Genomic DNA, 23,948 nt, shown 5'->3' with positions numbered 1-23,948 from the left:
TATTTCATGTTTAAAGCAATGGAATACCTGCGGAAAACCAAGGCAGATAGAAAAGGGTTACATTTGTTAAGGCAAGACCTTATCTGTTTGCCCAAAATGCATGGTGGACTCAATCTCCTTCACATTCATTATCATATACTGGCAAGGAAAGCCACTCTTCTACCTGCATTTATAGATCAAGTCAAGCCATGGGCACGCATATTAGGAGCTCTGTAGGCTCTCCATATTCGACTGCTCTCATTCGAGATTGGCAAGCTATATTGTGTCACTTGCAATGGTCAGGCAGGCCTCCAAATCAAGGAAACTTACTACTCTTACAAAGTATTCATTGGAGTAGGGTGTTTGATCCATTGCTTTCTTTGTCTCAACCAAGAAAGGCCTACAATCTTTCTACATTGGGAATTCGTCGCATATGCGATGTTGTGGATGAAAATGGTTATGTTCATATCTTCCCATGTGCAGTCAAACAATGCAATTTGGGGATGCACCACAGGCCAATCTGGAGATTCATTTTGGAAATAAGACAGCCCTTTCAGCTAGTCTCAATGCTTGAGGAAACACAAAGAATTCAAGATTGGCATTTTGATAGGCAACTCCCAGGATATACTCATGTATCATTTGACAATTTGTGTGCAACTAAGGCTTATAGGTTACTCTCACCACCTCCATGGATTGAGGATCATGCAAATCGCCTCTGGTATATGTCAAAATCTCTTGCTTGGTGGAAAGCTGCATTGAAAAGAATTTGGAAGAGTGGATTTCCCCTCAAGCAACGATTGCTTTTGTGGAGATGTCTGGTTGGAGTATTCCCAGTTGGATATCTTTTGGCATGAAGGTGCATTGCCACTATTTCTTGTAGGCGTTGCTCTCATCCTATAGAGATAGTGCCTCATCTTCTATGGTAATGTTCACACTCTCGTGATTTTATTGATGATTTGTGTAGACAGCTTCGGGCTCGTTTTCCGGGGAGGCATTTCGGAACCGCTTTCAAAGCCACGACACGTCATATCCCCTTTCAGCTGGTCCACGGCTTGGAGGCCACTCTACCCTTGGAATTCAACGAAGGGTCATACAGGGTAGGAACCTCCGGACAGGATGACACCACCCACAGTGCTTCAGTGCTTCATCTGACCATTCTAGACAAAACCCGGGCATTGGCCAGCCAGGCTTTAGAGGTGGAACAAAATAGAAGGAAAGCATGGCATGACCGCCATCTCAAGAGGCCCCAGTTTCAGGACGGCCAACTGGTCTTGGTGTACCAAGCCCGTTATTTGAAACGGGCAAAGAAGCGCGTCTCGTCTTGGGAAGGACCATTCCTGATCCACCAAATTCTTCCACATGGCACTGTGGAACTCTGCACTTTGGATGGCTTGCTTATCCCACTAGTCAAATGCTCTAGGATTAAGGCTTATCGCCCCAAAGTCTCCCTTTCAGCCTTTCCTTCCCCATAGCCCAACAACTTACCACAAAAAAAAAAAACATTCCAATTCCTCCCCACAGTGCCGTGGTTCATCCACTAAACCCTTCCCGCTTTGGTTCGTCCGTCAAACCCCCTTTCATCCCCACTATTACGCTAACCCCCTCTGCACTCGTACCATCCATCACCCTTCCTCTCTCTCCAACCGTCCGTCCACCCCCTTCGTTGATTCATCCGCCGACCCCCTCATCACTGTCCGCCGCCCCCCTCAATGTTTTTGATCTTCCAGAAGTTTCCATCACTTGGAAGGTTTCTTTCTTTGTACGGTGAAGTAATAAAACAAAGCCTTTACAAAAAAAAAGTGTATATAGCTATGTCAAAATTTATTTGATTGGCAACCCATTACTTTGATGCCAGTAATCTATAAAATGATCACAAAAATGCTCATCAACAGACTCAAAAAGATTTTGAATAGAGGCCTCCATCCCGCACAATATGTCTTTGTTCCCACACGACAAAACACTGATAGTATTTGTAATGCCTATGTGGGGATAGAATATGCAAAATATATAGAGCAAGATATCTTATTACTGGAAGTTGATGTAGCAAAGACATTTGACATTGTTCAATGGGATTGCATTGCTACAGTCATGACAAATCTTGGATTTTTGGGCAAAAAATGTCGAATGTTATTTATTGGCTTTATGAAGATAGCATGGCACATTGTATACTGGGCAAAAGACTGTCCTCTCAATGGGTATTGGGGAAATCTGTTAGACAATGATGCCTCGTAAGTGCTTTATTGTATGCAATAAACTCACTAATACTGGGCAGTTACATGGGTTGCAATAAACTCACTAATATTGGGCAGTTACATGGGTTGCAATTACCAAATGAGTGTGCTTTGGTTGCTCAAGCTTCTGCCCCAACGACTCTTTTTTCTTCCCTAAGAATACACCAAATGATCTTAAAGTACTTATGCAAACTCTTGAGCTCTTTTGAGAGGCCGCAACCCTGTTCATAAATTTCAGAAAATCAAAATTACTGCCATTGAAGGAGATGGATTGGCATAGCATTTTATGACCGGGACAGATTATTCAGCCCACTGACATTGTTTGACACACCTAGGATATCATCTAGGCTGGAATGTCTCATTGAACTGCTACTGACACTCGTCTACTCGTCCTCTTCATGTGCGACTAAGAATTGTGCACTCCATTCTTATGACTTACACTTAGTTCTTCTTGCCACTTTTAATATGGTCAAAACAACACATTTCCAGCTTTATGTCAAAGACCATGGAGGTTTAGCGAAAAAAACATCATCACAAAACACTATACCTTCTAAGATTTGAAAGAATCTGGTCACCCAAGCTGTCTGGTGATCTCAATGTTCTTGATATTCATTATCATATGTTAGCATGCAAAGCAACCCTGCTACAAGCTTTTTTTGCTCAACAACAACCTTGGACTCTCATGATTTTCGTAATGTTGACAACCTATCAAACTTGCTCCTTTGGTAAATGGAAGTTACATGTCCAAGGCAAGATTCCTAGCTGCCCATAACAAGATGGCTGATTGGAAAGCAGTATTGCAATATGTTCATTGGGGTGGAAGACCTCCTTAGCCAGGAATAGGAAAACATACATTGGAGTCGTGCTTTTTCTACTCCATTGGCGATTACAGCTCCTATATCAGCTTACTTTCTGTGTATCAAAGGAATATGCACTTTGCAAGATGTCATATCCCCTGAGGGACATGTGCTATCTTTCCCGCAAGATCAAAGAAGATGGGGTTTGGGTATGCATTATAGGCCTACATGGCATAAAATCCAAACACAATTATAGCGCTTCTAGAATGTTGTACTAGAGGATAGAATCGAAGATTGGATATTCCATAGAGAGGAGACTTTTGTTTCTGTGAAATTTCCTTTTTGAGGGACGTGCTATGTTGCTATCTTTCCCACCGCAAGCTCAACAAAGATGGGGTTTGGGTTACATGGTCGAAAATCCAAACACAATTATAGCCCTTCCACAATGTCGTACTAGACCTTGGCCAGGATAGACTCGAAGATTGGATATTCCATAGAGAGGAGACTTTTGTTTCTATGAAATTTCCTTTTTCACATATCATAGCAGCAAGGATCTACCGATTGATTTTACCATCACCATGGTTTTCGAAGCATGGAAGCATGCCATGGAATTTGAATAAGCTAATGATATGCTGGAAAAAAACTTTGCAGAGGCTATGGAAAAGCAAGTTACCTCTCAAACACAGTCTTCTTTTGGTGATGCATCGCAAGAGTACTTCTATTGGTAGCATTTCAACAAAAAGAAAGATTGCTTCTGCTCGTTATCCAAGATGTTTTGCTTGAATGACACCATTCATCACTTGTTGTGGCGCTACCTTGACACACAGGATTTCCTGCTTCATTTATCTAGATGCTTGAATGCCAGATTTCTAGGTGCATGTTTCTCTCAGTATTTTTGAATATTTGACAGATATGAGCAGAGATTTGCACACATGGCTCCATTCTTCCAATGGACACCCATTTTGGGCTATTTGGATAGTTTGGATTGCTCATAGTTGACTGGTTTGCCAGTCGACCTCGATTGACAAGTATGTGTATTTTCGTCTATCATTTGTGACAATCTGTACATGATTGCTATCTGAGGTCTCTCTTTGTACATCTCATCTAATAGAAACAATGGTTTTCACACACAAAAAAAAGTGTGTACATACACACACACACATTTTCACATATATATAAGTTGCACTCGACAAGCCGAGGACGCCATTCCAGGTCTTTGGACTCCGTGTTGCCCTACCTGCCTCAATCTCAAGCTGGTGTGATGACACTCTGAGCTGGTGAATCACCACTCGGGCACTGTGAGGCATGTACACATCCATGTATCCAGGTCTCTGTATGAATCTATCCGCTGAGATACAGATAAACTGATCTCTGTATTATAGCATCTTTGGCGGTAGAGGCTGACTGGGTGTAATCCAAGTCTCTTGAGTGTATCCTTGCCATAAATCCTGCCGAAGGACTCTGAGAGAGAGAGAGAGAGAGAGAGAAAGAAAGAAAGAAAGAAAGATATATTAACGTCTACAAAAGGCCAAAATTGGCCTATGAGACAAACAAGTAGTGCAATGATGTTCCTCCAGTCATCAAGAGGAAAATGTGGAGTGAGAATAAAATGTACAAGTATGACAACACGACCATAGGGGACTCAATGAAATGAAATGAAATGTTATATTAACGTCTTCAAAAGGCCAAAGTGACCTATGAGACCAAAGTTACAACCATGTGACATCTGATACACTGTTTGTAAAAGAAAAAAAAGAACTGAAGGTAAGTATCTAGCCCTACAATACATCAGTAGGGAGCATTCGGAAGCAGCAACTAGGGAGAGTGGGAAGCTAATGCTACTAGTCAAAATGGGGTACATGAGTACATGGATACATGAATACATGAATATGGGGGAGTACAAAAGTGACAGTGAGTACAACAGTATATGGCTGGAGTCGTAATCATCCTAGGAGCTCTAGCATGGGTCTCTGCCGGATGGCCTGGATATCTGCCATAGTGAGATGTCTGGTCGGACGAGCCCGATGCCTCGCAATGATGCTCTGAATCCTCCGGTGTAGGCACCGTCTCCGATGTGAGGATCCACGATCCCTCGGGTGTCTGGATCTACCCAACTGGATAGCTCTCTCAACTAGAGTCCCATGGGGTGCCCACTGCTGGGCTGTCGGCTGTGTCCTCCCGGGTAGCCCCTCTAAAGAAGTCAGTAATCTGTCTCTGTGTGGCTGTCTCTGTGTGTCGGGCGTTTGCTCTTGATAATGGACTCTTTGAGCTTGCGGATCTCCAGGAGATAAAAACCCAAGCATCGCTGATCACAATAGTCCATGACTCTAGCGAGTGGTCCAAATCCCTCTCTGAAAAGGCAATGGTAGCGCCCTCGAATCTCATAATATGCTGTGCAGCGACAGATGTAGTGCTCCTCCGTCTCTGGCTCTATCCAACAAATCTGACAAATCCTGTCCCCTGGAGGTATGCCTCTAAATCTACCTGTCTCTATCTCTAACTGATGTGAAGAGGTGCAGATTTGCCCAATGGCGCACCTCAATCCATGAGAAATGAAATGAGAGAGAGAGAGAGAGAGAGAGAGAGGAGAGAGAAACTTGTATTAACGTCTTCAAAAGGTCAAAATGACCTATAAGACCAAAAGGTTACATCATATCCATGAGGTACATCCTCATGGGTACAAAATAGTAATAAAGAAAGATAACAAAAATCTAGAACTACATGATCTGATTTAGGTACATGAGCAGAGAGCTCTCATATCACCCTAATACATCCCTCATGGGCTGCTGTGACATGGTGCTCAAGGTGGTAAAACTGAGCTGGCGCCAGAAGGTCCTGCGATGATGGGAGATGATGGCCTGGATCCTCCTGTGGTGGCGTGGCCGTGGGCAAGGACCTTGGGGTCTGGGGCGTTGAGCTCTGCATAACTCAGTGGCTCTATGGAGTGTCACACCTCTTGGCCGAGCTCCTGCACTAGCCTATGGTCCGGGTATGATGGGTGGATCGGCCCTCGGAGTGCTGGTATGGAAGAAGTCGGTGAGACCTCTCTGTGCTAGTCCTCGAGCAAGTACAGCTGATCTGGATCTCACTAAGGACTCCCAGTGTCTACAAAGAGAGCTATAGAAGAACAAGTCCCAGGCATCTTTGATCCTAGAAGTCCATGATCTTGGAAAGTGGTCCGAACCCAGCTCGGAAGAGGCAGTGGAACCTCCCCTGAATCTCATAGTATACAAGGCATCGGCATATGTAACGATCCTCTATCTCGGGCTCTGTATGACAGAGCTGGCATATCCTGTCCTTTGGTGCGGCCACCCTAGGCCTATATGTGGCAATCTCCACTCTCAGCTGGTGGGACGAGGTGCGGACCTGGCCGATCACACATCTCACCCCAAAGGATAGGTGTGTTTCCATGTAGCGTGGATGGATGATGAAACCATCCTCTGTCAGGCATAGGAGGTGATCTCTGTAGAAGGCCATCTTCGTCCCCAGTGGACGACTAGGTGAACTCCATGTCCTCTGAGTATCCAGTTTGACAATGTCCTTCCTAATAACCCTATTCCGCTCTGTGCGGCTGAGAAAAAAGGACGGGGCCTCTATGATGTACTGGAATGGGGGGAGTTCCTCCATCTGCATACCGTACAGGCCAAATCAAGTGCCTACCTGTGCATACCAGCACTTTGTATCTCCCTCAAGTGTCAGCTGTCTCGGGGACTCCAAGGCCAGCCGAGGGTATCTATCAAGTGGAAGCTCCCATAGCCTGTGCCAGTATGTCACTCTCTAGAATAGAACCTCTGTCACTATCGGTGCATACCCCATCTCTGCCCGCACAATCTCATGTGGCACTGATGGCTTACTCCTAATCATGCGTGAGATCATCGCCAATAGGTGCCTCTCCATCGGCTTCCACCCATCATATACCTCCTCTGTATCTGTCTCGGCCGGCTCTCTCCTCCGTCTCCTCCTGTGGTATAAGCTAGGACCCTAGATGGGGGCACCATACAGTAGTGCACGTGTAACTGGAGTATCAAATAGCCAAAGCTTCGTTCTCAGCTCCTGAAATTGTATTTGTGAGCATTGCCTTTCTAGCGAGTCAAGGGCTACATATCCCCTCATCAATCTAGCTTCGGCCACCTTCCGCATCGAGAACTGAGGTCTAGCAAAAGTGATCCCAAGGTATACATATGAGGTAACATACTCCACAAGCTCTCCACTCTATGTAAACTATACTACAGATCTACTTATCCACTGTGAGGAGGTGTTGAAGATCATGACCTTGGTCTTTCCAAGGTTCACAATGAGGTCCCAGTCCTCGCAAAAGGCCCGTAATGCATCCAAATGCCTCTGCAGCCCCTCTAGTGAATCAGAAATAAGAACAATATCATCTGCATACAAGAGGATCGGTATCAGGGCTCCTACCAAATGTGCTCCTGGTCCTCCCTGTCTGTCTATGTAATCCGAGATCGCATCAATGTATAGACCAAATAGAGTAGGAGACAAGGGGCAGCCCTACTTCACCCGATAGTGCTGTGTATGATCTCTGAGTCACCTCCTGGAGCCCGTACTCTTCCTGTTGACTGACTCATAGAGTGTAATGATCCCCCAAAGCATCTCTGCTAGCACTCCCATATCCTGCAGTATCCTCATCAGTCTGGCCCATGGGACGCTATCAAAGCTTTGCGGAAATCCACAAAGCAGCAGTATATCCAATGCCCGTGAGCTCTCTCCTCCTCAATGATCCCCCATAGTGTATGTATTATGCTCTAGTGTGGAGTGCCCTCTCCTGAAGCGTGCCTTCCTTGGTGCTCTGACTCTCTGCACCTTAGACCATCTACTAAGCTCATGCTCCAAAATCGAACCATAAATCTTGGCCAAGGTGTGACCAATCATGGTAGTCTTGTAGTTGTTGGGATCCATGGGGTCACCTACTTTCAAGATAGGTACAATAGTATTCAATGACCAAGCTGGCAGGGAAGCCCTCACATAAAGCCCTGTTAAACATGTGAACCAGTAAAGGGGCTAGCATGTCCCTAGCATGGGAGAAATGCTGGATGAGGAGTCCATCATGATCCTGTGCTCTCGCAATCTACATCCTGTCAATAGCATCTCTCACCCACCATGCTGAGGTGAAAGAAGGAAGAGTGGGGGACGAGGTTCGGGTGGATGGGGGAGAGGGGGCTGCTCGGGGGCATGGTAGAGAGAGGTGACATAGGTGTTCCAGGTGCCGGGTGAAGTAATCACAGTCGGAAGGCGATGATCCTGGAAGATCCTCCAGGCCTCCTTACTGTCCCTTCCAAGAAATAGCTAGTATAGCTCCTGCTCAAGCCTGGCTAGGTAGGCTCTCTTCTTTCTCCGTGTGAGACGTCGAAAGATCACTCGCACCTGCTAGTGAGTGGTGGATCCTAGCGTCATCTCCCGATGTAGACGGGCTTGGGTATCACGACATTCCTCGTCGTACCAGCCATTCTGTGGGACAATCCTTCTTGGTGATGTAGGAGTGGCTCTGGAGTGCGGGAAGCCATCTCCTCTTGCATGGAGGCACGCAACTGACACCTAAGGTCATCACTATCCTTGTTCTCCCCAAGCTTCTTTTGGAGGTGCTCAATGTCCATATCCTGCGTTTTGCATACTTCTCTCATGGTGGTCAGGCATGTTTTGATATGGGGGTCGCCGATCTTCTGTGTGCTCACCCAAATCGAGCTGGATTTCCTGTCCTTCTCACCTCTAGTTCTTGTTGCCGGCGAGCTGTCCGTGTTGGACTGAAGGGGTCCCCCTTCTAGTACTGATTTTGGTCCTCAGCTGGTGGCCCCCATAGGTGGCCAGCTGCAATTGGGGAGGCAAGTAGCAGCAGATAGGATTATGTTGCTGCCTTGGGGGCCTGAGCAAGGAAGGGAGGGAGGGAGGGGGGAGGGAGGCAGGGTGGAGAAAGGGGAGGCGAGCAGGGAGGAGGACTGCAGGAAGGGGGGCGAAGAGAGAGAAAACGGCAGCGGGTGGGGAAAGGGGGGGTGAACAGGGAGAAGGACTGCAGGGCACCAGGGCAGGCAGGATTCAGGAGGACCTTCTCTGCGCAGGATCACATTGTCACGCTTTTTTCTCAAAATAAGGTAGAACCTTCCTCAACCTAAATCCCTGATTACAGGGGCCATCATTTATACATTGTCCAACTGAAATGTTTATTACAGCATGCTTTTCATTGAGTGATGCTGCAAATCAGGTTGTTATTCAGAAATTGTGGCAAAGCACGCTAATGTACACAAATAACAACATTGATAAATTATGAATTGTAAGTGCCCTATCATAAGTGCAGAGATTAGAACAAACAGATACATCTAGACAGAGACACTTTTGGTATATACTGCATAAACAAAGAGGCTGCAATTTCAATACAATTTCTTGAGGCATCTTCAGCTTCAAGCTACTTTTATGGAAATTTTACCATGAAAAACAGTGAATGATAAAGGAGAGTTTGAAATGTTTGCTTTTTCTGTTCCAATATGTAGTTGGAAGTCTCCAGTAACATTTGCCCAGAATGTAATCAATGTAAAATCTGGTGAGTCCTTTACTCTCAAACCCGTTTGAAGATCTGACAGTTTGCTGTCGAGAGTCATTTTGCTGATAGAAATGGCATTAAAACTGACCACATTGTAAACTGGATTGACAGAATTGTTATACATATCCTTTAGCACCACTTGCACAACAGCCAAATTCCCAGAGTAAAAAATGCTTTCATCGTTTTTCCAAGAAGCTATGCATTTAGTCACCAAGACCTTCCCTGCAAAAGGGCATTGCAAAATCTAGATTAAAGTCTCTAAATTATTTTAAAAAAACTCATACTAGCTTGATTATTTTATATGCTTACCGGCAACAAACTCCAGTGATAAGGGAGACCCAGAGATGCTTGATTTCTTATCACCCACATCAAGAACGTAATGTCCTGCTATTTCAGTATACAGGAGAAACTCCTGGTAGCCATTCGTCATATTTGACTTTGAAAAAAGACGGAAGTTCTGTAATGCAGAGCCATTTTGGCTTCCCACACTCGTGATGTTCACCTCTAACATGGCTGGATTTTGGAGAGAGAACGTCTGACGGCTAACATTGTTTCCAAAAGCGTCCATCAACCAGACTCTGAGTGCCGCATTTTGCCCTACTTCAACTGCTCTTGAGCCATTTAACCACTGGGGGATGCAGTTTTTTATTGATACTAGGGCTGTAAAGCAAAAGAAAGCCCAACACGCAGCCCCTCGTAAGATTTCTAACTTCAATCCCATAGAACATAAAAACACTTGCCCACCACCTTCCAACTAAATTACCTGCAAAAACTACATATCCAAGGGGTGAGTTGGTTATGTTGTGCTTTCTGCTCCCAATCTCTACAAAGAAAATCCCTGCCATGGTTGGACGAAAACTTAAGGTTACATACTCTGGATACAGCCCCTTATCCTGCTTGATTGAAGGTGGAGTCATATACACTCCTGAAGATCTTAGAAAGGCCGTACTAAATGAGAAGGTTCCATTTACAGCATTGTAATACTTATCTACATACAACACATCAATTTGAGCCATTGTTCCTGACTTAAAACTACTGTCATTGTATCTCCACATGCAGGAACAAGTTGGCACTGACAAGGGGCCTGAAAAAGGAGGATAGCTACACTCAATTAAGATCAAGTTAAAGTCAGAAGCCATGCAGCCATGTTTTAACACAAACAGTGTACTGATGAGCAAAGTAGATACATTTACCCACCTGCTTTGACAATCAATGGGAATGGTGTGCCACCGATGTTCTTAGTACCATTTACAACAACCTGCAGGCTTAGATTCCCTGCCACTTTGGGACGGAGCTGGATGGTAATGACACCCGTCACTATATCATGTACCACTACTACCTTTGGATCAAGAGAGATGGGTATGGAAAATGGCTTGTCCGGCTGCACCACACTTGCCTGCAGACCAGTTAGTGTCTCACCCCTGCCTGTTTTCAAACTAACAATGTTGCCATAGAAATCTCGCTGAACCAGTTCCAAAACAGCCAGTTCCCCAGCAACAAACTCACTCTTCCCCTTCCAAGAAACTGAGCATGCTCCATAGTAGATTGGACCTGATCCAGATAAAGCAAATAAGAAATGTGACGGAATTTCTATAAGCCAGCATTATACTATCCTAAAAGGGTGATAACAGTATTAAATGTGGAAGCACTACTGGGACTGAAAGCATCAAGGTGGATTGCATAAAAATGGAGGTCCTTGCATAAGCATCACGTCTGGTCGACTTGGTTTCCAGCTCATCAGCCAGGCGAGTTGGCCAGTCCACTGTTGCACCCAGCCTAAGCAGTTTACAATTCGGTGCTTGCAGTGCAAGGCTGCCTAAAAGATCTACTTCCAACCATTTCAACCATAAAAGCACAGCTATGGTACAAACGCCACATGCATCAAGAGTAGCAACATGTGCATGTGACATCACCCTTCTGCTTGCTGTCACAAGTGAGCTGCCCAGAAGTAGACTGCCAACAAAAAAAAATACTGATCGAGTCCAATAGAGCAGATCGCACCCCTCGCGACGCATGGATATGTAGGATATGCAGGCAGGGGAGGTCGAGACACGAGCATTAAATGTTTAGATGTCCATCTTACTATGAGATTTCATTGTCTCGAGACAGATGAAATGTCTAGATGTGCATTAAATGTTTGGATTTGCAGGAGATTTCATTGTCTCTGAGACAGATTCGGCCCCCTCTCACAGGTTATGCATAATGAGGACCAGAGATGCCTATAGGTCTGTACCTACTAGAGCTTTGCTGCCACCAGGAGACCATGCTCAGACCGCACTTAGGGAACCAGAGCCAGAGCCAGAGCCAATGAGATGCCTCTCAGACATCCATTATAGACTTCTTCAAATTGCATTCACCCATGCCAGAGAATATCATCCAGGCTTCACAGGGTCCGAGGGACCATAAAGGTCAGAGACTACACTCCGCCCACTTGCAGGATCCTTTTGCCACCGCACCCATGGCGTCACTAGTGAGATAGCGCATACCCTCTAGAGATCCAGATGCCCCTGCATCCAGAGATCAAGGCCTTTCGCCCACCATCAGCTGCACGTCCAGAACTGACTTCGCCACCATGGAGAGGCCACTCCACAGGAGGGGATGCCATCACAACTCTTCGCTTGAATATGGAAGAGGATGGTACTATCATTGGGTTAAGAAATGCGGGACACATTCCCTGAGTATCTCTAGCCATCTTGCTCCAGGATTTTTGGCACCACGTGTACATGGAAAGCCCGCCTCGTACGCGGGTCTTCTTTTCATTTCATTTTCAATATTTGTGTTTCCACAATCACAGTTCACACATGAAACTTTTGTAGGACATGTCTCTCTAATAGACCCATTGGGTCTTTTGTAGACAGCAATAAAATCTCTCTCTCTCTCTCTCTCTCTCTCTTTTGTCCAGCCATCACTGCGCCAGATGGACCACAGCAGCAGCAGGACATGGATACCGCCCACACCAGCGGTACACTGATTGATTGTGCGATTGAGCTTGGGTGGTCCAGACGCCCACGACTACGGAGGAGGGCATCCCAGCATAGACGGAGGTTGCAGCGGCGGATTCGGATTATTCTTGCGAGACATGCGGGACACCCAGTCAGGGTGCTGACCACAGAGGATATTGAGGAGATCCACCAGCGTCCGATGCGGCACATATTATGAGATGGAGGCACCTCCATAGTGTACCCCCCCATCCCACATGATATTGTATCCCCTCACTGTACTCCACTCACCTCCATAGCATACCCCCCCCCCCCCCCCTCACTATATTCACACCCTATAAGGGTTTCTGTTTACCTTCCAGTTCTAGTTTCATTTTCTAGGTGCCAGTAGTATCATCTTTATTTTTCATTTTCTGGTTTTTTTATCCAGACGTTGTATCAGATCCACCATGATGTAACTTTTTGGTCTCATAGGTCATTATGGCCTTTTGAAGACGTTAATATAACATTTCATTTCTCTCTCTCTCTCTCTCTCTCTCTCTCTCTCTCTCAGCATGGTGAGAGATGCTATTGACAGGATGCAGACTGGGAGAGCACAAGATCGTGATGGACTCCTCACCGAGCATTTCTCCCATGCTAGAGACACACTAGCCCCTTTACTGGTTGACATATTTAACAAGGCTTTATGTGAAGGCTTCCCCGTCAGCCGGTCATCGAATACTATTGTACCTATCTTGAAAGCAGGTGACCCCATGGACCCCAACAACTATAGGACTATCATGATTGGTCACACCTTGGCCAAGATTTATGGTTCGATTTTGGAGCATGAGCTTAGTAGATGGTTCGAGGAGCAGACTCAGAGCACCGAGGCAGGCAGGCTTTAGGAGAGGGCACTGCACACTAGATCATATCTTTACACTATGGGGGATCATTGAGGAGGGGAGAGCTCATGGGCAATGGATATACTGCTGCCTTGTGGATTTCCGCAAAGCTTTTGATATTGTCCCACGGAACAGACTGATGAGGAGACTGCAGGATATGGGAGTGCCAGCAGAGATGCTGTGGGGGATCATTACACTCTATGAGTCAATCACAGGCAGAGTACGGGCTCCAGGAGGTGACTCAAAGATCATACACAGCACTATCGGGGTGAAGCAGGGCTGCCCCTTGTCTCCTACTCTATTTGGTCTATACATTGACGAGATCTCGGATTACATAGACAGACAGGGAGGACCAGGAGCACATTTGGCAGGAGTCCTCTTGTATGCAGATGATATTGTTCTTATTTCTGATTCACCAGAGGGGCTGCAGAGGCATTTGGATGCATTACAAGCCTTTTGCAAGGACCGGGACCTTACTGCTGTGAACCTTGGAAAGACCAAGGTCATGATCTTTAACACCTCCTCACATTGGATAAGTAGATCTGCAATACAGTTTACATACAGTGGAGAGCCTGTGGAGTATGTTACCTCGTATGTATACCTTGGGATCACTTTTGCTGGACCTCAGTTCTCGATGCGGAAGGCGGCAGACGCTAGATTGATGAGGGGATATGCAGCCCTTGGCTCGCTAGAGAGGCAATGCTCACAAATACAGTTTCAGGAGCCGAGGACGAAGCTTTGGCTATTTGATACTCTAGTTACACCTGCACTACTGTATCGTGCCCCCATCTGGGGTCCTAGCTTATACCATAGGAGGAGACAGAGGAGAGAGCCGGTTGAGACAGATACAGAGGAGGTATATGATGGGTGGAAGCCGATGGAGAGGCCCCTAGTGGCGATGATCTCACGCATGATTAGGAGTAAACCATCGGTGCCACATGAGATTGTGCGGGCAGAGATGGGGGCTGCACCGATGTGACAGAGGCTCTATTCCAGACAGTGACATACTGGCATAGGCTATGGGAGCTTCCACTTGATAGATACCCCCGGCTAGCCCTGGAGTCCTCGAGACAGTTGACACTTGAGGGAGATAGAGAGTGCTCGTATGCACAGGTAGGCACTTGGTTTGGCATGTACGGTATGCAGATGGAGGCACCCCCCCCCCCCCTTCCACTATAGCATAGAGGCCCCGTCATTTTCTCTCAGCCGCACAGAGCGGGACAGGGTTATCAGGATGGACATTGTCAGACTGGATACTCAGAGGACATGGAGTTCACCTAGTCGTCCACTGGGGACAAAGATGGCCTTCTACAGAGATCACCTCCTATGCCTGACAATGGTTGGGTTCATCATCCGTCCACGCTACATGGACATACACCTATCCTTTGGAGTGAGATGTGGGATCGGCCAGATCTGCACCTCATCCCACCAGCTAAGAGTGGAGATTGCCAGATATAGGCCTAGGGTGGCCGCACGAAAGGACAGGATATGCCAGCTCTGTCATACAGAGCCCGAGATAGAGGATCGTTACATATGCCGATGCCTTGTATACTATGAGATTCAGGGGAGGTTCCACTGCCTCTTCCGAGCTGGGTTCGGACCACTTTCCAAGATCATGGACTTCCTGGATCAAAGATGCCTAGGACTTGTTCTTCTATAGCTCTCTTTGTAGACACTGGGAGTGTCCTTAGTGAGATCTAGATCAGCTATACTTGCTCGAGGACCAGCACAGAGAGCTCTCACTGACTTCTTCCATACCAGCACTCTGAGGGCCGATCCACCCATCATACCCTTAGTGTAGGAGCTCGGCCGAGAGGTGTGACACTCGACAGAGCCACTGAGTTATGCAGAGCTCGACGCCCCAAACCCCATGGCCCTCCCCACACGGCCACACCACCACAGGACGATCCGGGCCATCATCTCCCATCATTGCAGGACCTTCTCGCACCAGCTCAATTTTACCACCTTGAGTACCATGTCACAGCGGCCCATGAGGGATGTATTAGGGTGATATGAGAGCTCTCTGCTCATGTACCTAGATCAGATTTTAAATTTCTAGATTTTTGTTATCTTTCTTTATTACTATTTCATGGATATGATGTAACCTTTTGGTCTCATAGGTCATTTTGGCCTTTTGAAGACGTTAATACAACTTTCTTTCTTCGTTCTCTCTCTAATCGCCCATCACCGGAGGAGTTTACCACGACGATTCAGTGGTTCAGCTTTCAGCTCTTAGCTCTTAGGATGTTACTATTTTCATTCTTTCTCTCAGATTTGTTATGATGAGACATCATCATCATCAGTTGTACCTTGTTTTGGTCTCATGGGCCATTTCGGCCTTTAGGAGACGTTAATATATCTTTCTTCTTTCTTTCTTTCTCTCTCTAGGGAGGGCGAGATGCCCTAGAGGACTCTCAGAGGGGATATCTAGTACTATTGGGGTGAAACAGTGCTGCCCGCTATCCCCCACCCTCTTCTAGCTATACATTGATGAGATCTCAGACTTTATTGACAGAGTAAGAGGTGGAGGGGCATCCCTAGCAGGCATACTTGTGTCTATTCTCTTATATGTTGATGATATAGAGCTTATTGCAGACTCACAAGAGGGACGCACATGGATGCCCAACAGGACTTCTATTTGCAGAGGGGTTTGTCAGTAAACCTTAGGAAGACCAAGGTCATGTCTTCTATACTTCCCCTAGTGTGAGGAAACATACAGAGATCACCTACATGGGCAGCCGGATGGAGGTAGCAAACTCATATGTCTACTTGGGGGTCACTTTCACGAGCTCCGGCAGACGCTTCTCCATGAAACAGGCATCACGGGACTGTCGTATACATATAGAGAATACTCGCCTGGATTCACCACGGTTACCATACCTAGCACTACTGTCTTCTCTCGAGCGATAGCGGAGAGAGGGGTGCATCCATCTTGGTATGCTTCTGTCCTCGCATGGTTCACCACATATGGACTACAGATGAGCCGACTACCCCCATTTAAGTATGATCCAGACTCCCCCTACACTAGGCTCACACATGTGGATAGGAACCGGATAATTCGATATGACTTGCTACAGTTACACATTCAAGATACATGGATTACCCCAAGGGAGCCCCTACCACCTAAGATGCAGTACTACAGTGACCATTTTCTGAGGCTTCCAGAGGATGCATTCATACAAAGGCCAGGAAACCTGGACTGGATGTTTTCATGTCACATGCCATGAGGATAGCACTTGGTCAGTTCAGTGTCTCATCCCATAGGCTCGAGATTGAGGTTGGCAGAAAGAAAGAAAAGATATATTAACATCTACGGAAGGCTAGATTGGCCTATGAGACAAATCTGTACACAAGTCCATGTCCTGAGTATTATGGAAAGAAAAACTGAAATGAAAAGCATATAGTCATGTGCAGCTCACTATGCAGTCACTGGCTAGCATGCTATACATGATAAGTGGTATACTACTAATTCCACCCAGTTGAGATGGTGGGGTGTAGTACATCATACATGGGGCATGGACTGCCTACCACCACCCCTTCAGTACAGTTTAGACTCCCCTTTTCTCCAGCTCTCTCATGAAGATACCAACCAGGTTATCCGGTTAGATCTTCTCAGCCTCTACACTCATTGCACATGGATCACACCTCTGGAGCTCCCAACGAAGATGCACTTCTACAGAGATCACTTCCTCACGCTCACTGAGGATGGATTCATCCAGCAGCCGAGCTACCTGAGTATTCACATGTCCCATGCCATGTGTATTGTGATTGGCTAGATACGGGGTTCATCCCACCACCTCAGAGTGGAGACAAGTAGAGTTGAGTACGTCTTCAGAGCCGAGAAGCTCATACGGAGACCCAGAGAGGAGAGGATCTACTGATTATGCCACACAGAGGTTGAGAAGGAGAAGCATTACATATGCCGCTGCCCAGTATACTATGAGATCCACGGGAGGTTTCACTATCTGTTTCGTGAGGGATTTGGTGTACCCTTCAAGATCATTGACTTCCCGGACTAACGTTGCCTACGCCCCTTTTGCTTGAGCTCTGCAGACACAAGCACACTTTCTTGAGAGAGCTTCGGCCCCAACCACCCCGCCCCCTCCCTCACCAGCCAACCCCTAGGTATTGTGGTCCATATGTGATCACAAGGAAGATTGGTGATCAAGCCTATGCGCTACTTCTACCTCCTCATCTTTTTTTTTTTTAATAGAAAGAGACTTCTATGAAGTATGAAAAAGACATACAACAATCACAGCTATAGGCCGGAAAAGAATAGAATCACCCCAATATGTAAGGTGATTTCAACCATTGAAGAGCATCACGATGCCATGAAAGACCTATGGTACTAGAGGAAAAGAAGATGCCATGGTCCCACTCCCGCATAAATATCACACGCTTTGCCTGCGCAAAACGAGAGGGCCCCTGAATACAAGCCCAAGTAGCCATAAGAGTATGGATGATATCACCCCATATAGTACTAATGCATTGAGACCCAAAAATCTGGACACCCTCAATAGCCTCCATGCATCTAGCTCTCCAGATTGCTGTAATACTAGAAATAATCTCCCAACTGGTGTCAATCCTCTGTGTGGGGAGTGTATAATCAGAGTGAGGGACATCCTGCAATAAACCATGATGGGCAATATCTCTACGAATGAAAATAGCAGAATCTGTATCACTGCCCTCATAAAAAAGCTCGGACCAGACTGGGAGAGCCAAGCAACTTCCCCCCAAGTCACATGCATGGCTCGGCCACTCAATTTGCCCATAAGTTGGGCTACAGAACCCCAAATCTTTTGTACAGTACTGCATCCCCAGAAACAATGTTACACAGTCTCAAAATCTGCCGCACACCTAGGACAAGAAGGTGCTACACCAAAAACCGATCTCGAGTGGTTGGTAGGGAGACCACCATGTAAGAATAACCAAAAGAAATGAGAGATCTGGCTCCTTCTGTACGAGTGCCAAAGTCTATGCCAATATTTGCGCTGTATCACTGGAGAAATATCATAGCTCTCCCAATGAGGCCTGAGACTAGGGGTCCTATGCATCTGTCCAGTGAGGAGAAGCCTGGCATTCCGGACGGTGAAACTGAAAAAAGGAAGGCTTTTCAAAGGATCGAAGGCATCAATCCACTCCCACTCTCCTAGATCCCACTGAAGATATCTGATAGGACTGCCACCATATAACCACAAACACCAAGAGCCATGAGTCACTATCTGAGGAGAAGGGTCAATGAACCAATGCTTCCACGAACGACCAACAATCTCCTCAATCTCCCTCCAAGCATGATGGAGTAAAGGATGCAATCTATAGCCTCCTAGCCCGGGAGAGCAATGACCTGCAGAGGTATGCCTATCCTCGAAAAAACTCCCAGCAACTTGGATGATAGTCTCCATGAAAGGTCCTAGAGAGCCACTCATGTGGAAAATCTGCATCAATCTGATCAATACAAATGCAAGAGCCCCTAAGATGCCGAATGGATGCAGCTCTCCGATCCTCCGGAAGCTCCCAGCCAACTCGGATGATAGTCTCCATGAAAGGTCCCCGAGAGCCACTCATGTGGAATAGCTCCATCAATCTGATCGATACGAATGCGAGAGCCCCTAAGATGCTGAATGGATGCAGCTCTCTGATCCTCCAGAAGACTCTTAAAGGTCTTCCAAGAAAGAACTGTGTATGCACATCTCTCTCATCCTAACCACTGCATATAACGAGATGCACCAACCGGCCTCATCCCTGATGAGCTCGTTCCACATAATAGGTTGTCAGTCAGCCTCATCCAAAGACCTAGGAAGCCTTTGTCGCAAAAAAGATCTCATGCTTCTCCATGCTCTGACAATGGCTGCAATAAAAGGGGAAGATGGTGCCCTGATATCAACCTCTGTGAACAAAAATCGTGTGTTGGGCATCCAATCTCTCCTGACCCGGGGTGTACATCTGGAAATCTGAGACAAGAAAAAATCCTTCCAAGACTTAGTGCCTGGTAGGAAACCTCTGACCACAAGTTTGCAGAGCAATGCCCTGCAATGAACATCCGGATGGATAATATTCAAGCCCCCCTCTCGTTTGGGTTGAATAACTATGAGCCAAGCTACCTTGGCACGAGTGTCTGAGGTGCCATCCAAACCCGACCAGAGAAAATTGCGGATCAATCTCCGCAATTGACCAATGCACGCACGAGAGAAGCACCAACAAGAGGCAATAAACCAAGCTTAGGCAAGCAATACCTGATTAGCCACCAAAGCTCTGGAAGCTAAATCTAATCTCCTAGAGCTCCAATGGAGGAGCTTCTTCCGAATACTCATAAGTACTGGAGCAAACTGCTGTGCAAGAGAAATATCAATCCCAACCTGGCATCCCAAATATGTAGCAGTGCATCCTCTGCTGATCCAAGTAAAACCAAGCTTTGCACCCCAAGCAACTCTCGGTGAATCACTAACTCAAAAACCAATAGATTTGTGCCAATTAATGAGCGCCCCTACTGCCAAACAGAACTCCTCTAGTGCTACCCGGAAAGGGCAACCCTGCCGTATTGAGCGAGAAATCTGATCTCCTCTATCACCGCAAGTGATCACTCTACTATAGTTATCACGATACATACATGAAACTCCCTTGATCCATCTCTGAGAGAAGCCCATATGGCTAAGAGTACCCTCAAGGAAGTCCCAATCCACTCTATCATAGGCCTTCTCAAAATCCAAGAGCAAAATGGCTAAGGGCTGATTGCTCGCTTTAGCCCATTCGACGGCCTCCCAAAACGAGAAAATGTTATCAAAGATGCTCCTGCCATGTAAGAATCAATTCTAAGTATCATGAATGACATCCTGCAAAATTGGCTGCAATCTGATGCTCACTGCCTTAGAAGGAATCTTATATGCAATCCCAAGTAAGGTGATATGTCTCCACTGGCCAATCAATGTCTTATCCCCACTCTTAGGAATAAGATAAATAAGCCCCTCAGTGAGAGAAGAAGGCATAGAACCTGTGTCCCACATCTCCTGGAGAGCCGATGTGATCTCAGCTCCAATCTCATCCCAAAAAGTAATGAAAAAATAGGGGAGAGGTCATCCTCCACTGGACACTTACCATGAGGTAAGGAATGAAGAGCATGATTGAACTCTTGCATAGAAAAAGGGACATCCAAAGCGGCACACATCTCCTCAGTGATCAAATGTGGCAATGCATTCCAAACCTTCCTCTATGCCCTATGTCTCAAATCAGATTGCGGCTCAACACTAAGAAGCTAGGGATAGAAATCAGTGGCAATCAGTCTAACCATAAGAGGATCTGAGTGAAGATTGCCATGTGAATCCTACAACTGTCTGACACTATCTCTGGCATGAGATGGGTCATGAGTAGCAAAGAAATGTTTGTTACATCTGCCACCCATCTGTGTCCAAAAGGATTCCTAGGCATGGAAACGGTACTCCGCGCGCTGCTCAAGAGAGAAATGAAGTTCTGCCCTAACAATACATAAAGAATCTGCAACCCATTGAGCATGAGGATGTTTCTCGTGCTCTTTCTGTAAGGCAGCCAATCTACGTCTAATAGCCCTTTCTAAATCCAAGGCCTCTTGCCTCTTAGAGCACATGTGTGATAAAAGTCACTAATATCACAAAGAGCAGAGGCCAGGCTTTGAGAGGCCTGTGAGAAATCATGAGATCTCCAAATATCAAGCATACGATGTGATAGCTCTGCATCTGAAAACAAATGATAAGGGATGCATACATGGGGTGCTGATCCATGGCAGTTCGGATCTCTAATACATAAAACCACTGGGCAATGATCCGATTTAGAGGTGCTTGTAGCAATAAAAGTATGCCCACCTTTGTCAAGCACCCAATCATCCACATAAAATCTGTCTAACCGTGCATAAATACATCCTGCATCCCTTCTCCTATTAGACCATGAATAAAGAAGACTGGATGATCTCCTCAAAATGTCATCGTCTTGCCAACAATCTCTGCTATGAATGGAGAGTATAAACCTCTCCCAAGACGCTCTTGCAAGAGGATGCACCAAGCCCTCATATCCACCTCTTTTATCCGTTGGCATCTCAACCATGTTAAAATCCCCACCCATTATTCAAATTATCAGCAAGAGGCATCAGTGTAGTGAGAGATTTCCAAAAGGAAATCCTCTCACCTCTATGGTTAGGAGCATAGAGGTTGAGAATACCAATTTGTGTAGTACCCTGCATAAGAAGGATCCATTACACTCTCGCAGGCAAAATGACACCATGTCCAATGATGCAAGGCAAGATCAAAGATGAAACAGAGATACAAACACCACCCTTGGTACCGACAGCTGGTGACCAAAAGGTGTGTCCCGAGAGAAGCTTGCCTGATCTCCTACACTGGCTAGCATCCAGTTTATGCTCTTGCAAGAGCAATACATCCATAGGTCCACCTGTGACTACACAATGAAGCTGGGTTTTTACAATTTGTTTCCGCCGACACGGAAAAAAACCCCCAAGACCCTGAATGTTCCAAGAGACAATCCTCATAAGGACTCAGAGTAGGAACGACCAGATCTCGTAGTCGACGAAGGACCCCCTTTAGAGGCGGAAGTACGTCTCGCATAGGTAAGGGAGGGAAAATATGAGGATGTAAACCTTACCTCTCTCTCCCACTCCGGGGAAAAGCCATGGCTAGTCCTCAAAAAACTGGAGAGGTACCATGACAATGTGAATGCGCAACATCATCCTCTAGGGTACAATCATCATGTAACTGTAATGCACCATCCTCCTGTGAAGGATCCAGATCATGTGCCTGCAAGCCTCATCCTCTAGATCATGTGCCTGCAAGCCTCATCCTCCTGTGAAGGATCCAGATCATGTGCCTGCAAGAAGGATCAACATCCTGTGAGGCAAAAGCTGCATAAGGGTTAGGGTGCTCCACAAGGGGTGAGGGCGAAGGGGCAGATACGGGGGTCCGAGGGTGCCTACCATCCCTAACCACAACCCAACGTTGTGTGGTATGCTACAAAGGAGAAACTAGAGTGTCGGCAACTGCAGAAGGCATCTGATGGGTAGGAAATGTGCCATTGTCTATGCATAATGGTAAGGCGAAGTATCTTGTAGATGTACTTCACATAGGATGGCCCCTCGCAATCTCTAGCAATGTGGCCCTGCCGATGACAAACCCGACACTGGTCAGGTCTGCCTGCAATCTCCATCCTCTAGCGGAAATGAGATCCATCAGGTCTCTGAAGCATAACATGATTATCAATAATCGATGGATCAGGAACAAGCACAAGGACCCGAGGTACACCATCAAGAGTGGCGGTAACAGCCGTGGAAGCTGAGGCGAGAGAGCTCGGAAGGACTGGTACCTCTAGAACCTGGCCAAAGGATGCCCCTATGGAAGCTAAAAGCTTCCAATAGGACCGAGGAAGAGCAGGGAACCGCAGTGAGACCGGGGTAAGGCACTGATCCTCTGCCACTGGATCAAAGCCCATCTAGTACTGAAAGAAGAAAATCTTTCTAGGACCATGAGAGAAGCGGCTGCCAACCAAAACCTGAGAAGTAGCTTCTGAAGAATGAAAGTCCACATGGAAGAAGCCTCGACCAAGAAAACGAGTATCCTGGAAGTGCACGATCAGCTCCGAAGGGAGAGCTGCTAGAAGCCATTCACGGGCCTGCGAACAAGAGGGGTGGGAACCATAAACTCTCGCAACAAGGGTGGTCTGGACCTCAAGTTCAATGTCGTACTAAAGAGAGGTGAGCTCGTCTTGTGAAAAATTGATGATTCTCCTGGCCAGTGGGGGTGACGAAAGATTGGTTACAGCAGAAGAAGCCATAAAGCTAATTGAAAAAATGTGGGCGGCCGACTTGAATCCAAATAAAATTGCTCTGCTGAAATAGAGGCGGGTGCAGAAGCAGGGGAGGCAGAGGCGTGAGCAGAAGGGCGGGAGCTGTTGGGGCAGCAAAGGGGCAAGTGGGGGCAGCAGTGGGGCAGGCAGGGGCAGCAGAGGGGCAGGCGGGGGGCAGCAATGGGGCAGGCGGGGGGTGCGGTGGGGCAGGCGAGGGCAGCAGTGGGGTAGGCAAGGGCAACAGATGGGCAGGCAGAGGCGGGGGCACCAGATGGGCAGGTGGGGGCTGCAGATGGGCAGGCGAGGGCAGCAGAGGGGCAGACGGGGGCACCAGATGGGTAGGCGGGGGCAGCAGAGGGGCAGGCGGGGGCAGGAAACAGCAGCGCAAGCTCACCTTGTTTCTAGACCGATCGTGCTGCCAGAAGTTTATTCTCGACATGTCAGTATCTGTGGTGCAGAGATCCAGACCAAAGCCGTAACTGCCATCCAGTTGCCTCCTCATCTTTCGATTCACAATGTTTTTATGTAAGTCTCCTTAAGAGGTATGTGGTTGACCCCTCCCATACATAGATGATGCTCAAGTAATCATCCCTAAGCAGGAAGAATTTGAAGTAGAGCTAGAACAAATATTAGATTTCCGAGAGAAGCCTCTTTGGAATAGACTACTGTAAGAGATTTTGGAATTTGGCCTATTTGGCAACTTTTCTTTCTATCCTCATGGCTGAAAAATGCACCTACTTACCTAGACCCTTGGA

General features: G+C 46.7%; 1 protein-coding gene across 1 annotated transcript in view; it reads right to left on the bottom strand.

The window, feature by feature from the left end:
• Positions 1 to 23,948, bottom strand: part of LOC147610699 (uncharacterized) — a 148,183-nt gene that overhangs the window by 104,939 nt on the left and 19,296 nt on the right. Inside the window, exons 5-8 of the mRNA XM_086785084.1 lie at positions 10,752 to 11,105; positions 10,318 to 10,638; positions 9,864 to 10,214; positions 9,441 to 9,776 (exon numbers count right to left, since the gene is read on the bottom strand). Coding sequence (XP_086641210.1) covers positions 9,441 to 9,776; positions 9,864 to 10,214; positions 10,318 to 10,638; positions 10,752 to 11,105 — 1,362 coding nt within the window. The remainder of the gene's footprint in view (positions 1 to 9,440; positions 9,777 to 9,863; positions 10,215 to 10,317; positions 10,639 to 10,751; positions 11,106 to 23,948) is intronic.

The sequence above is a fragment of the Cibotium barometz genome, chromosome 48 (assembly GCF_041138505.1).
Source record: "Cibotium barometz isolate CiBa-2024 chromosome 48, ASM4113850v1, whole genome shotgun sequence".
NCBI classification, from domain to species: domain Eukaryota; kingdom Viridiplantae; phylum Streptophyta; class Polypodiopsida; order Cyatheales; family Cibotiaceae; genus Cibotium; species Cibotium barometz.
Note: the sequence above shows the minus strand (reverse complement) of the source record. Positions and strands in the feature narration are given on the sequence as shown.